This window comes from Ranitomeya variabilis, chromosome 7 (assembly GCF_051348905.1).
Source record: "Ranitomeya variabilis isolate aRanVar5 chromosome 7, aRanVar5.hap1, whole genome shotgun sequence".
NCBI lineage: Eukaryota > Metazoa > Chordata > Amphibia > Anura > Dendrobatidae > Ranitomeya > Ranitomeya variabilis.
In genome coordinates, this window is record NC_135238.1 from 36892627 (window position 1) to 36908342 (window position 15716).

The window sequence follows — 15716 nt, forward strand, 5'->3', positions numbered from 1 at the left end:
TGACAATTTTACATGGGAGGGAGAGAAATTTACAAGGGAAAACAAAATCGCCTGAAGTGGGACACAAACTCATATGAGTTCTTTATTCGGAGGTGAGACATGCATGTAAATCTCGTAATGAACGGAGCTACAAGCTTCTTTGACTCGAGAGTCGGCCTTGGAATGTTACGGACTTATAGATGGCCAAGGCTGAAAGAGCAAAGTAAACAAATTAGAGGCAATCAAAGTCGAAGTGAATTAGTGCACAGCAGGAGACGCCGTTACAATGTAGAAGCGGCCGACAGGAAGGAATCATTTTAAATGGATAGTAAATAATAGATAAATAAATAAAAAAAAATATACATAACAGGAAAACAGGGAAACATACAGAAAATGTAACCTATACATATAGTAAGCAGATAAACGAATGCGCAGTCCATAAGCTGTCAGAAGATTAATAGAAGAGCATTAGATCCTTTCTTTTGTTTAAGCCATGTGGTATTCTAGTACCAAGCTTGAAGATCCACCATGTTTCTCTATTTCTAAGGATCACCTCAACATCTCCTCCTCTAAATGATTTATGAATTTTTTCAATCGCATAAACTTTAAGTGACTCAAGATTTGAATGATGAAAATTAATAAAATGTTGTGAAACTTGTGATATGTTTCTGTTGACATTGATATTCTCAACATCATAAATGTGTTCACGGATGCGTGTTTTTAGGGAACGTATGGTACTCCCCACATATTTGAGGTTACACATTGTGCATTCCATGATATATACCACATTTTTGGTGTTGCAATTCAAAAATGTTTTGATAGGGAAAGTATTCTGGTCAATAGCATCAGTAAAATTACAGCGTTTTCCCGAAAATTTGCAAGTTTTGCATGTCACCGCACCACATTTGTAAAAGCCTTTCGTACTAAGCCAATGAGAGGGCTGTGCAATAGGGGTATTGAGAGAGCTCGGTGATAAGCTGGAACCCAAAGAAGGTGCTTTTCTGGATACAATTCTACATCCATTACTCAAAATTTTGGCTATATCAGGATCCTCTTTTAGAATAGTCAAATTATTAATAATCGTTTTTTTGATTAAATTAAACTGATTACTATACTGGAGAACTATAGTGATTGGATCTTGAGGAAGTAGACTTTGGTTTTGTTTTTTGTGAAAACGTGGTCGTCGTGCGACGATTTTTTCTGCTCTTTTTAAGTGCCAGTCACTATAGCCTCTCTGTGAAAGTCTTTCTTTTATACCCTCGATTTCTTGTGAATAATCTTTCTGTGTGCTACAGTTACGTTTTGCTCTTACCATTTCCCCCACAGGAATACTTTTAATTGTATGTTTGGGATGGTGACTGTTTGCGCGCAATATCGTGTTTCCTGCCGTGGTTTTCCGAAATGTGGAGGTAACAATAGGAGCATATGGTATGCCCTTCAATTTTAGGTCTAGAAACTCTATACAGGTGTAATCTTGGCGAGAAATAAATTCAAGATTAAAGGGATTGCCGTTGAAATAATTTGTTAAATCCTGTACGGTAGATACATCAGAATTCCAGATTAATATCAAATCATCGATGTATCTACCGTACCAACATATGCAGTCCTTAAATGGGTTTTCATCATTGTATATATAGGATTCTTCCCACCAACTCATTACCAAATTGGCAATGGAAGGTGAGTATTTAGCACCCATTGACACTCCGCTAATTTGCATGAAATACATTTGATTAAAGCAGAAAAAATTGTTGGTCATGAGAAAAGAGGTGACCTTTATAACATAGGACTGAAGGTCCGCAGAGAAATCACTATATTTCTGCATGTGAAATTTAAGAGCAAATAACGCCACTTCATATGGTATAGAGGTATATAACGAAGTGACATCTGAGGTGATCCATGAAAAGTTTGGCTGCCATATGAACTCCTCCATGAAGTTGAGGACATCAGTACTGTCCCTAAGATAGCCAGGAGTTCTCTGGACGAGAGGCTGGAGGAGCAGATCCAGCCACTCCCCCAGCCTCTCACCCAGAGATCCAATACCCGATACAATCGGCCTCATAGGTGGTGGATATTTATTTTTGTGGGTTTTGGGTAAGGCATACAAAATTGGAGTTACTGGATTTAAAACTTTCAGATGGTCACCTTCCTTTTTGTTAAATAATCCCAAATTAAGCCCCTCGTCTATCAGACTATGGATTCTATTTTGTATTTGTAGAGTGGGATTGGCAGGCAGGCACTTGTATACAGTTGAATCCATGAGCATGTCATTAACCCATGTGATATAATTAGCTTTGTCCATTATAACAACGGACCCACCCTTGTCAGAGTTTTTAATGACAAGGTCGTCATTGTTTTGTAGTTCACGAAATGCCTTCTGTAACCTGGGTTTAAGATTACTATTGTGCAGGTGTCTGTCCCGCGTGCCTTCAGAGAGATTTCTCAACTGAGATTCCATCACATTTTGAAATCTGTCCATAGCAGGTTTGCGTGCTTGGACAGGATAATAATGAGGGTTAGGCACTTTAATTACATTTTTTGGAATAGTTAAATCTTTACTCGCCTCTAAACTTTCTTCCTGTAGTTCTAATAGACACATGAGTGATAACTGGTCTGAAAAGTCAAGAGATCTGAATACATTATTATGAGAATTAGTATTGCTTTTTACCTCTGATGAATCATCCTTAAAATGCAATTTAAGAGTGATATTTCTAATAAATCTATTCACATCACAAACCGTGGAAAAAAGGTCAAAATTGCAGCTTGGTACAAAATTAAGGCCATATGATAGAAGTTCTTGGTCATCTGTAAGGGAAAAAGAAGACATATTGACAACATTGTAATGACCTAACGCTGGCGTCTGAGATGATATCTCGGAGGATTTCTGTTTGCTTCGGTGTTTCCTTCCTTTTCTTCGATAGATCTTCTTCTGTTGAAAAACGGAGGTTTGCTTTTTTTGTAATAGGAGTTTTTTGAACTCTGTGCAGGTTCAGAGTCTGAGTCCTCCGTGGCTCCAGTTGAAGTATCCAAATCTGACGAGCTGTATACAAGTGCCTGCCTGCCAATCCCACTCTACAAATACAAAATAGAATCCATAGTCTGATAGACGAGGGGCTTAATTTGGGATTATTTAACAAAAAGGAAGGTGACCATCTGAAAGTTTTAAATCCAGTAACTCCAATTTTGTATGCCTTACCCAAAACCCACAAAAATAAATATCCACCACCTATGAGGCCGATTGTATCGGGTATTGGATCTCTGGGTGAGAGGCTGGGGGAGTGGCTGGATCTGCTCCTCCAGCCTCTCGTCCAGAGAACTCCTGGCTATCTTAGGGACAGTACTGATGTCCTCAACTTCATGGAGGAGTTCATATGGCAGCCAAACTTTTCATGGATCACCTCAGATGTCACTTCGTTATATACCTCTATACCATATGAAGTGGCGTTATTTGCTCTTAAATTTCACATGCAGAAATATAGTGATTTCTCTGCGGACCTTCAGTCCTATGTTATAAAGGTCACCTCTTTTCTCATGACCAACAATTTTTTCTGCTTTAATCAAATGTATTTCATGCAAATTAGCGGAGTGTCAATGGGTGCTAAATACTCACCTTCCATTGCCAATTTGGTAATGAGTTGGTGGGAAGAATCCTATATATACAATGATGAAAACCCATTTAAGGACTGCATATGTTGGTACGGTAGATACATCGATGATTTGATATTAATCTGGAATTCTGATGTATCTACCGTACAGGATTTAACAAATTATTTCAACGGCAATCCCTTTAATCTTGAATTTATTTCTCGCCAAGATTACACCTGTATAGAGTTTCTAGACCTAAAATTGAAGGGCATACCATATGCTCCTATTGTTACCTCCACATTTCGGAAAACCACGGCAGGAAACACGATATTGCGCGCAAACAGTCACCATCCCAAACATACAATTAAAAGTATTCCTGTGGGGGAAATGGTAAGAGCAAAACGTAACTGTAGCACACAGAAAGATTATTCACAAGAAATCGAGGGTATAAAAGAAAGACTTTCACAGAGAGGCTATAGTGACTGGCACTTAAAAAGAGCAGAAAAAATCGTCGCACGACGACCACGTTTTCACAAAAAACAAAACCAAAGTCTACTTCCTCAAGATCCAATCACTATAGTTCTCCAGTATAGTAATCAGTTTAATTTAATCAAAAAAACGATTATTAATAATTTGACTATTCTAAAAGAGGATCCTGATATAGCCAAAATTTTGAGTAATGGATGTAGAATTGTATCCAGAAAAGCACCTTCTTTGGGTTCCAGCTTATCACCGAGCTCTCTCAATACCCCTATTGCACAGCCCTCTCATTGGCTTAGTACGAAAGGCTTTTACAAATGTGGTGCGGTGACATGCAAAACTTGCAAATTTTCGGGAAAACGCTGTAATTTTACTGATGCTAGTGACCAGAATACTTTCCCTATCAAAACATTTTTGAATTGCAACACCAAAAATGTGGTATATATCATGGAATGCACAATGTGTAACCTCAAATATGTGGGGAGTACCATACGTTCCCTAAAAACACGCATCCGTGAACACATTTATGATGTTGAGAATATCAATGTCAACAGAAACATATCACAAGTTTCACAACATTTTATTAATTTTCATCATTCAAATCTTGAGTCACTTAAAGTTTATGCGATTGAAAAAATTCATAAATCATTTAGAGGAGGAGATGTTGAGGTGATCCTTAGAAATAGAGAAACATGGTGGATCTTCAAGCTTGGTACTAGAATACCACATGGCTTAAACAAAAGAAAGGATCTAATGCTCTTCTATTAATCTTCTGACAGCTTATGGACTGCGCATTCGTTTATCTGCTTACTATATGTATAGGTTACATTTTCTGTATGTTTCCCTGTTTTCCTGTTATGTATAATATTTTTTTTATTTATTTACTATCCATTTAAAATGATTCCTTCCTGTCGGCCGCTTCTACATTGTATCGGCGTCTCCTGCTGTGCACTAATTCACTTCGACTTTGATTGCCTCTAATTTGTTTACTTTGCTCTTTCAGCCTTGGCCATCTATAAGTCCGTAACATTCCAAGGCCGACTCTCGAGTCAAAGAAGCTTGTAGCTCCGTTCATTACGAGATTTACATGCATGTCTCACCTCCGAATAAAGAACTCATATGAGTTCGTGTCCCACTTCAGGCGATTTTGTTTTCCCTTGTAAATTTCTCTCCCTCCCATGTAAAATTGTCATCAACTCAAGTGGATTAGGTTGCTTCCACAAATTTAATTTATATTTAAAAATAGTATTTTTTTCATATTGTCATTAGAATATATTTTATTATATATCATATAAATAATTTTTTCTATATATTTTAGGTTATTTAATTACAATTATAATTAAACTTTGTATAGATCTATTTATTTAATTAATTATTTCAGTGTTAAATTTTGTATGTAGTTTTTCTATGCTTTTTCTGTATTCCTTTTTCCGTAATTCCATCCAACTAGAACATTTGCCTTAGTTCTATTACCATGCTTGTTTTGTGCTTATTTTTCATGTGTGTCCATTCTATTGGATTGATTAATTGTCATGCCGGTGTGCCGACCGGATACCAGTATAAAAGTACGAGACATGACATGTGCCAGGTATCATGATTAAGGGTGCTTAGTCACCGGAAACGCGTTGATCTTGGTTTTTAACCCTTTTGTATGCTGATGTTTTGTCCTTACACCATGCTATTTTCGAGGTGAAATAAAACTATGGACTTTTCACTATATCGTTGAGCTGGATCTTCTCCTTTTTTCCACTATATAACACAGCCCACACAGTATATAGCAGCCATGCAGTATATAACACAGGCACACAGGCGACGTAGTTTATAACAGTGGCCGCGCAGTATATAACACAGGGCATGTAGTATATAACACAGCCCACGCAGTACATAACACAGGGCACGTAGTATATAACACAGCCCACGCAGTATATAACACTGGCCATGTAGTATATAGCAGCCACGAGGTATATAACACAGCCCACGTAGTACATTGTGCAGCCAACGCAGTACATTGCGCAGCCAACGCAGTACATTGCGCAGCCCACGTAGTACATTGCACAGCCCACTTAGTATATTGCGCAGCCCACGTAGCATATTGCGCAGCCCACGTTGTATATTGCGCAGCCCACATAGTGTATTGCGCAGCCCACTTAGTATATTGCGCAGCCCACTTAGTATATTGCGCAGCCCACGTTGTATATTGCGCAGCCCACATTGTATATTGCGCAGCCCACGTTGTATATTGCGCAGCCCACATTGTATATTGCCCAGCCCAAGTTGTATATTGCGCAGCCCACGTAGTATATTATGCAGCCCACGTTGTATATTGCGCAGCCCACGTTGTATATTGCGCAGCCCACGTTGTATATTGCCCAGCCCACGTTGTATATTGCCCAGCCCACGTTGTATATTGCGCAGCCTACGTTGTATATTGCCCAGCCCATGTAATATATAGCACAGCCACGTACTATATAGCACAGCCCATGTAGTATATTGCCCAGCCAACGTAGTATATTGCCCAGCCCACGTAGTATATAGCAATGTGGGCATCATATCCCTGTTAAAAAAAAGAAATAAAAAATAGTTATATACTTACCTTCCGAAGCCCCTGGATCCAAGCGAAGCGGTTACCGACACTGCTCGTGCGCTCCGGTCTCAAGAGTGCATTGCAGTCTCGCGAGATGATGACGTAGCAGTCTCGCGAGACTGCTATGTCATCATCTCGCGAGATCGCAGCACGGACCGGTTACCGGAGCGTCGCAAGCAGGAAAGGCCTGTTGTCGATTCGGGGGCCAACGGACAGTGAGTATATAAAGATTTTTTATTTTTTTATTATTTTTAACATTAGATCGTTTTACTATTCATGCTGCATAGGCAGCATGAATAGTAAAAAGTTGGTCACACAGGGTTAATAGCAGTGGTAACGGGGTGCATTACACCGTGGCATAACACGGTCCGTTACTGCTGCCATTAACCCTGGAGGGGAGTACGGAGCGGGCACTGACTGAGGGGAGGAAGGAGCAGCCATTTTTGCGCCGGACTGTGGCCATCGCTGATTGGTCGAGGCTGTTTTGCCACGACCAATCAGCGACTTGGATTCCATGACAGACAGAGGCCACGACCAATGAATATCCGTGACAGAAAGAAAGACAGACAGACAGACGGAAGTGACCCTTAGACAATTATATAGTAGATTTGCAGTAAAGTAGTGATGGCTTGTTATATTATTTATCCTTTTACTTTTTATTATTTTTTATTTATATTTTTGTTATATATTTATATTTATTTATTTATATTTATTATTTATTTATCATTTATTATTCATTAATCAATATGTTTTATTCTATTTTTCTATTTGAATAATTTTTAATAATTTTTATTTTTTTCTTACTATCAATTTAAATATTTATTTTTTATTATTTTTTCATTTTCATTTTATTTTCATTTTCTATAATTCCTTTATTATTCTTTACTATTTTTGTGTGTATACATGCATGCATGTATGTGGTTAGCATGTATATACACGTAAGTACATAATTTCCTCATTATCGTATATATTTTTTTATCACACACAATCATTATTTTTTCATCATTTTTACTTCATACTCTGTATTTCACTTAATAAGTAGCACAGATTGTATGGCATACTTTCTTATGGCACATTGCCCTTGCATAAGTACATATACTTTTTAATTCACAATCTTAATTCACACTTTTGTGTTTTTTCCCCTTTTGTATTTTTTATTCTTTCTGTGTTATTTTGGTAATACAAGTTGTGGTGACATTGCATTTAATCTGAATTATCCAGACATGTTATTTCAGTAGGTCCAGGGACATGAGCTAGTGTTCATGTGAGAATGACTGTTGGCCCTTATTGCCACTAAATTATTGTTCACTGGCTGCATTTGTTGACTGGCTGCTGATTAGCTATTGTATCTGTCCTAGTATTGCAGTCCTAGTATTTGAATGTTTGTTAATATGTTGACCCATTGGTACTCTGAAATATAAAGGACAATCTATGCATGTTGTTTGAACACTCCAGCAGTGAGGGATGGCCTCCTTCCACCTACTGTACCACCAAGCCTGTGGTGGAATGACTGAATGAGAAGTTGTGATCTATAAAAAGCAGGATCTGCCTATGTTCAGAGAGAGTCTACATTACAGAAGTCATGGCATCATAACTCCAACTGAAGAAGCACAGAGCTGCCTCACTGACCATCACTGAACCCTCAAAGATGTTTAGAGAATCCAAGATGGGACAATCAAGTCACCTAGCCTTGTACAGTATTGGGCTGTATGCTTCATAAATTTGTCGTTACCTCTTAACCGTGGAGGCCCGCCAAAAGCGGGGAGCCACTGGTGGGGGTATTCGGCATTGGAAGCAGCTCTAATCCCGGCGAGTCAGCGGAAGGGTGAGACTCTGTAATTTGCACCATCTTGGGTATTTGCTGGGACTGTTCTGTATGCTATTATGTGTTGGTGGTTCAATAAATTATTGACACACTGTTTTACCCTCATCCTGTGTTGTCTGGGTTCTGCCCATAAGGAGAGAGAGAGGACGTTCAGTTGTATGAGCCCTTGTCCATGCAGTCTTTCTAGTTATAGCTCTTAATAGTATTTTTATTTTTACAGGCAATAATATTCTGATATGGAGAGATACATATCTTTACACCAGTGCAATATTTCCCTGCATGTGTGCGCAATAATAACAGCAGCAATTACAATCATTCAGTATAGCTGGAGGCCTGTTAGAGAACTTTTCTCTGTCTTATCAAAGAAAAAAAAATCAGCTGACAGCTCGTCAGTCCCAGGATGCACGTTCCAAGTCCAATGACCCAATCAGACATCAAGTGATACAACAATAAAAAGGAACAGCATCCAGTTCAGGGGATGAAAAAGAAAAAAGGCCTTTATGTCAACACGTTTCGACCACTATTGTTCTTTTTCAAGTCTTGATAAAGACCAATTGTGTTTGAAACGTCGAATGATGGCGGAATAAAGGCTTTTTTCTTTTTCATCACCTGGACTGGATGCTGTTCCTTTATATTGTTTCCTATGTATTATGTCTTATGCCAATGGTTGTAATGACCATTTCAGGAATTCCCTCTTATGAATATTTACGTAGACCCTGATTAGTGATCTATAAGTGCTGATAAACCTAGAAAAAGGTCAGCCTAAATCGACTAATAACTATCTCTCCTGACATCCCAAAATATGTTCACTCTTGGTTTGTAAATGTTTAATGGTAAAAGTGGAGAAAGGCTTACAGCATTTACCTTGATAATGACTGAGCTTCCTTTCTCCTGACTTCATTGGTTGGCGAAAAGTCAGGGGGCCTCTATACACATTAGATGTTTGTCCAACTTTAATGTAATGTGTATGGGGGTCCTCACCAATTGAAAAAATCCTATCAGCATTTACTAAAACTAAAAATGATTCCTTTAGTTTAAAGGGGAATTATGATAATTAGAGACCATTACATGATTTACTCTACAGCTTTCAACAAAAGAGATTTGAAAATGAGATAAAAAAAATAGAAAATTAAATATATTAAAATATAATCAAACAAAAAACATCAAAACATCAGTCTCAATGTTCCTCTCTGTTTTTCACATCAAACTAATAGTTTGGCTTGGCACAAGTCATGTATGGTGTGGGCACTAATGTGAATCCAACACAAGGCTTTAGACTGAGGTCTTCTCTGGAAACTCCTGGAGGTGGATAGAAAGTAAATGCTTGAAGAAGTCCAGTAAAAAACAGGAAAAGTTCCATCTTGGCCAAGGCCTCTCCTGCACAAGCTCTTCTTCCTGTAGAAATGGGATTACTGAGTTAACAATGTCATGTTGAGAGTAGATTTTGACTCTAAGGGTACCGTCTCACAGTGGCACTTTGGTCGCTACGATGGCACGATCTGTGACGTTCCAGCGATATCCATACGATATCGCTGTGTCTGACACGCAGCAGCGATCAGGGACCCCGCTGAGAATCGTACGTCGTAGCAGATCGTTTGGAACTTTACTTCGTTGCTGGATCTCCCGCTGTCATTGCTGGATCGGTGTGTGTGACACCGATCCAGCGATGTGTTTGCTTGTAACCAGGGTAAACATCGGGTTACTAAGCGCAGGGCCACGCTTAGTAACCCCATGTTTACCCTGGTTACCATCGTAAATGTAAAAAAAAACAAACAGTACATACTCCCATTCCGGTGTCACGTCCCTCGCCGTCTGCTTCCCGCACTGACTGTGAGTGCCGGCCGTAAAGTAAAAGCAGAGCGCTCTGCTTTTACTTTACGGCCGGCACTCACAGTCAGTGCGGGAAGCAGACGGCGAGGGACGTGACACCGGAATGGGAGTATGTACTGTTTGGTTTTTTTTACATTTACGATGGTAACCAGGGTAAACATCGGGTTACTAAGCGCGGCCCTGCGCTTAGTAACCTGATGTTTACCCTGGTTACCCGGGGACTTCGGCATCATTGGTCGCTGGAGAGCTGTCTGTGTGACAGCTCCCCAGCGACCACATAACGACTTACCAACGATCAGGGCCAGGTCGTATCACTGGTCGTGATCGTTGGTAAATCGTTTAGTGTAACGGTACCCTAAGGCCGGAGACAAACTAGTGTATGGCATCGGATGAGAGATCACCGGACGCGATAAGCTAATGACCCTCTGCTCCTGCTGAGCTGAGTGTCATGCTATTGTGCTCCGATTCTCTCGCACAGAGGGAATCAAAGCACAGGTGTGGAGGAGGTGAATAAATTAATTTATCCATCTCCTCCGCTGACAGCATTGGCGTATAACGAGTTCTGTGAATTGCGTCACTCGCACCCACAGGCTTATATGGGTGCAAGTGAGCCAAGACTCGGCCAAGTCTCGGTGCTAATGGTAGCATGCTGGGATTGATCTCGCATGCCGAATCGGCATGAGAAAATAATCACAGATGTGAGCTGCCCCATATAGCAACATTGGTTCAAAGTACTATGCAAAGTCTTATCACATAGCACTCGGTCATATTGTATGGTAGCCTGACTCCGGCCTGACTTAATAAATTGGAAATAATGCATACTTTCCAAATTTCTCTAAATTACTGTGAGTGTCCTGAAAAAAAAGAGACCTCCAGAAAGTCACAAAATGTTCCTAGATCTCCCTGGAAAGCATTGTTAACTGAATAGTTATTTTTCATGGCTCTAGGCTGTTTCGTATCCAGACCATCGTATACTGTACGTGTATGTATGCCTGCGGATCACCCATGGACACTTACATGGAGAGCATCTTTCAAGATATCTCTGCAAGAGAAATTAAATCAATATAATATATTGAAAGCGGTAAATACGCATGGTTCAGTGAACACATGGTGATTTAACTGCATTCAATAGAAGGCACCGCTTTGGATGCAGTGAACATACGCTGCATCCAAAGCGTTGATAGTTCCAGATTATGGGCACATAGCCTTATTGTAAAGTGCTGTAGAATATGTTGGCGTTGAATAAATACAATTATTATATTTACTCTAGGCTATATTACAAAAAAAGATTAAGTGCTTGTGTACTGTATATGTTGAGCATCTCAATAAGACCATAGCACATTTTGGAACTTTTTGAAAGAAAATATATGAGAGTTAGAAAACATATTATTCCTTGTTAAGAGAGGCATTCACACTAGGCACAAAAGGTCCAAACAGTGTGAGACCACCTTGTCGTTTGTTGCTGGGCATGCATGAATTGGCCAAATTATGTACTAAGTGTCTCAATGTTTTCGTATTATCCAGAGCAGTATTGCTATTCATATTTCATATATTCCAAGCCTACATGCTTTAGCATGACAGAGACCAACTTCTTTTGTATCTTGTTAAAATATAGTCATTCTGTTGGGCAGTGTTTTGTCAGTTAAGTGGCATGTAAAATGATTTGATTTTTCATCTTAATGCTCCTCATTACTTACCTACTGAGAATGGCATAAATGCATCAGGTCGGACAAATTTCCCATTTTCATCCAAGAAGTGATTGGGATTGAACTCATTGGGAGTTTTCCATTGAGTTTTGTCATAGAGAACTGAAGTCAGGAGTGGAATAATCTCTATACCCTTTGAACAACAAATCAGCAAATATATTTTTTATTATATGAATTTAAAAAGCGTGAGATAATTTGGATGGCTGTGAACCCCATAACAGTCCCTTTTACTAACAGGTAAACGCTTACAGTACTTGAGCATAAGGACATTTTTTACATAAACTCACTTTTGGGATCAGGTAACCCCGCAAATACACATCAGTTGGAGTTGAGTGTGACAGGTTCAATGGGACAATATTGCCAAACCTTTGTATTTCATGTATTACTGCATCAGTATAAGGCATTTTCTTCCGATCTTCAACTGTTGGCAGCTGTCCAGGTTTAATATGTGTTTTAATTTCCTCCTGTACCTTCTCTATAAAGCAAAAGCAAACATATTTTGTTACATTTTGTACTTGCACAACAATACCAATGTATTTAATTAAGCCCTTAATGACCGCCGATACGCCTCTTAACGACGGTAGTTAAGGGTACTTAAAAAGTGTATAGCGCCTCCCAGAATCAGATTTTCTCCAGGTCTCAGCTGCCAGGAGTAGCCGAGACCCCAGAGAACATGATTAGGGTCTGTTTTTACCGACCCCTGGGTTGCAATCGCCGGTATTAACCGTTTAACGGCGACCGCAAAAATAAAAGTTCAATGTGCCATTTAATTTCTCTCTCCTCTGATGTGATTGCACATCAGAGGAGAGAAAAATAGGGTCCCCCCCGGTACCTCCAGGTGCTTCTCAGCCCCCCTGCTTCCCCCACCATGGGCACCGCCATCTTTTCCTGGAAACAAAAATGGTGTGCGCATGCTTAGTGCGTCCCACGAGATCTCTGGGTCTAGGCTTCCAGGGGTAGCCGAGACCCCAAAGAACATAATTCGAGTTGGTTTTTACCGACACCGGTTTTGCGATCACCGCCACTAACCGTGCAGTGGTGGCTGCAAAAAAAAAAGGCCGATGTGCCATTTAATTTCTCTCCTCTGATGTGATCGCACATCAGAGGAGAGAGAAATAGGGTCCCCGATCTCCCCCGTATCTGCCGGTGCTCCTCGGCCCTCCTGCTTCCTCCTGTGGGCGCCTCATCCTCATCCGGGAAAAATGGCCGAGATCTGCAGGCTGGCACCCGGCAACAATAGGAAAATATTTCCTATTGGTTCATTTTGATCACCGTGATAAACCCTATCTGTTATGACCCCAACGGCGAGGGTCTCAGAGGAACGGGGAAGTCTGCAGAATACAAAAATCCAGCTCATAGGGCAGTGGTAGCTGGGTTGACCATATATCTACTCCTAACGCCAACACTAGAAGTAGCCAGGGATCATTCCTACGTTGATTCTAGATGACACGCTCCAGCCGGAGAATCTAGCTACCCCTAGTAGAGGAAAACAAAAGACCTTTCTTGCCTCCAGAGAAGGGGACCCCAAAGCTGGATAGAAGCCCCCCACAAATAATAACGGTGAGGTAAGAGGAAATGACAAACACAGAAATGAACCAGGTTTAGCACAGAGAGGCCCGCTTACTGATAGCAGAATAAAGAAAGGTAACTTATATGGTCAACAAAAACCCTATCAAAATCCACACTGGAAATTCAAGAACCCCCGAACCGTCTAACGGTCCGGGGGGAGAACACCAGCCCCCTAGAGCTTCCAGCAAAGGTCAGGATATAGATTTGGAACAAGCTGGACAAAAATACAAAACCAAAACAAATAGCAAAAAGCAAAAGGCAGACTTAGCTGATATAACTGGAACCAGGATCAGTAGACAAGAGCACAGCAGACTAGCTCTGATAACTACGTTGCCAGGCATAGAACTGAAGGTCCAGGGAGCTTAAATAGCAACACCCTTAACTAATGACCCAGGTGCGGATAAAAGGAGTGACAGAAAAACCAGAGTCAAAAAACTAGTAACCACTAGAGGGAGCAAAAAGTAAATTCACAACAGTACCCCCCCCTTAGTGAGGGGTCACCGAACCCTCACCACGACCACCAGGGCGATCAGGATGAGCGGCATGAAAGGCACGAACTAAATCGGCCGCATGAACATCAGAGGCGACCACCCAGGAATTATCCTCCTGACCATAGCCCTTCCACTTGACCAGGTACTGAAGCCTCCGCCTGGAGAGGCGAGAATCCAAGATCTTCTCCACCACGTACTCCAACTCGCCCTCAACCAACACCGGAGCAGGAGGCTCAGAAAAAGGAACTATAGGCACAATGTACCGCCGCAACAAGGACCTATGAAATACATTGTGAATAGCAAACGACACAGGAAGATCCAGACGAAAAGATACAGGATTAAGGATTTCCAATATCTTGTAAGGCCCAATAAAACGAGGTTTAAATTTGGGAGAGGAGACCTTCATAGGAACAAAGCGGGAAGAAAGCCATACCAAATCCCCAACGCGTAGTCGGGGACCCACACCGCGGCGGCGGTTGGCAAAGCGCTGAGCCCTCTCCTGTGACAACTTCAAGTTGTCCACCACATGATTCCAGATCCGCTGCAACCTATCCACCACAGAATCCACCCCAGGACAGTCAGAAGGCTCCACATGACCCGAAGAAAAGCGAGGATGGAAACCAGAGTTGCAGAAAAAAGGCGAAACCAAGGTGGCGGAACTAGCCCGATTATTAAGGGCAAACTCAGCCAACGGCAAGAATGTCACCCAATCGTCCTGATCAGCAGAGACAAAACACCTCAAATAAGCCTCCAAAGTCTGATTGGTTCGCTCCGTCTGTCCATTAGTCTGAGGATGGAAAGCAGACGAAAACGACAAATCAATGCCCATCCTACTACAAAAGGATCGCCAGAATCTGGAAACGAACTGGGATCCTCTGTCTGACACAATATTCTCAGGGATGCCGTGCAAACGAACCACGTTCTGGAAAAACACAGGAACCAGATCGGAAGAGGAAGGCAGCTTAGGCAAAGGAACCAAATGGACCATCTTTGAGAAGCGATCACATATCACCCAGATAACGGACATGCCCTGGGATAGCGGAAGATCAGAAATGAAATCCATGGAGATATGTGTCCAAGGTCTCTTCGGGACAGGCAAGGGCAAGAGCAAACCGCTGGCACGAGAACAGCAAGGCTTAGCTCGAGCACAAGTCCCACAGGACTGCACAAATGACCGCACATCCCTTGACAAGGAAGGCCACCAAAAGGACCTGGCCACCAGATCTCTGGTGCCAAAAATTCCCGGGTGACCTGCCAACACCGAGGAATGAACCTCGGAAATGACTCTGCTGGTCCACTTATCCGGGACAAACAGTCTGTCAGGTGGACAAGACTCAGGCCTATCAGCCTGAAATCTCTGCAACACACGTCGCAGATCCGGAGAAATAGCTGACAAGATAACTCCATCTTTAAGAATACCAACAGGATCAGCGACTCCAGGAGCATCAGGCACAAAGCTCCTAGAAAGAGCATCGGCCTTCACATTCTTTGAACCTGGTAAATACGAGACAACAAAATCAAAGCGGGAGAAAAACAATGACCAGCGGGCCTGTCTCGGATTAAGGCGTTTAGCAGACTCGAGATACATCAGATTTTTGTGATCAGTCAAGACCACCACACGATGCTTAGCACCCTCGAGCCAATGACGCCACTCCTCAAATGCCCATTTC

General features: G+C 41.3%; 1 protein-coding gene across 1 annotated transcript in view; it reads right to left on the reverse strand.

Moving 5' to 3' along the window:
* Nucleotides 1–7819: 7819 nt before the first annotated feature.
* Nucleotides 7820–15716, reverse strand: part of LOC143785751 (cytochrome P450 2K1-like) — a 35457-nt gene continuing 27560 nt past the window's right edge. Inside the window, exons 3-5 of the mRNA XM_077274843.1 lie at nucleotides 12274–12461; nucleotides 11978–12119; nucleotides 7820–9845 (exon numbers count right to left, since the gene is read on the reverse strand). Coding sequence (XP_077130958.1) covers nucleotides 9658–9845; nucleotides 11978–12119; nucleotides 12274–12461 — 518 coding nt within the window. The 3' untranslated portion in view covers nucleotides 7820–9657. The remainder of the gene's footprint in view (nucleotides 9846–11977; nucleotides 12120–12273; nucleotides 12462–15716) is intronic.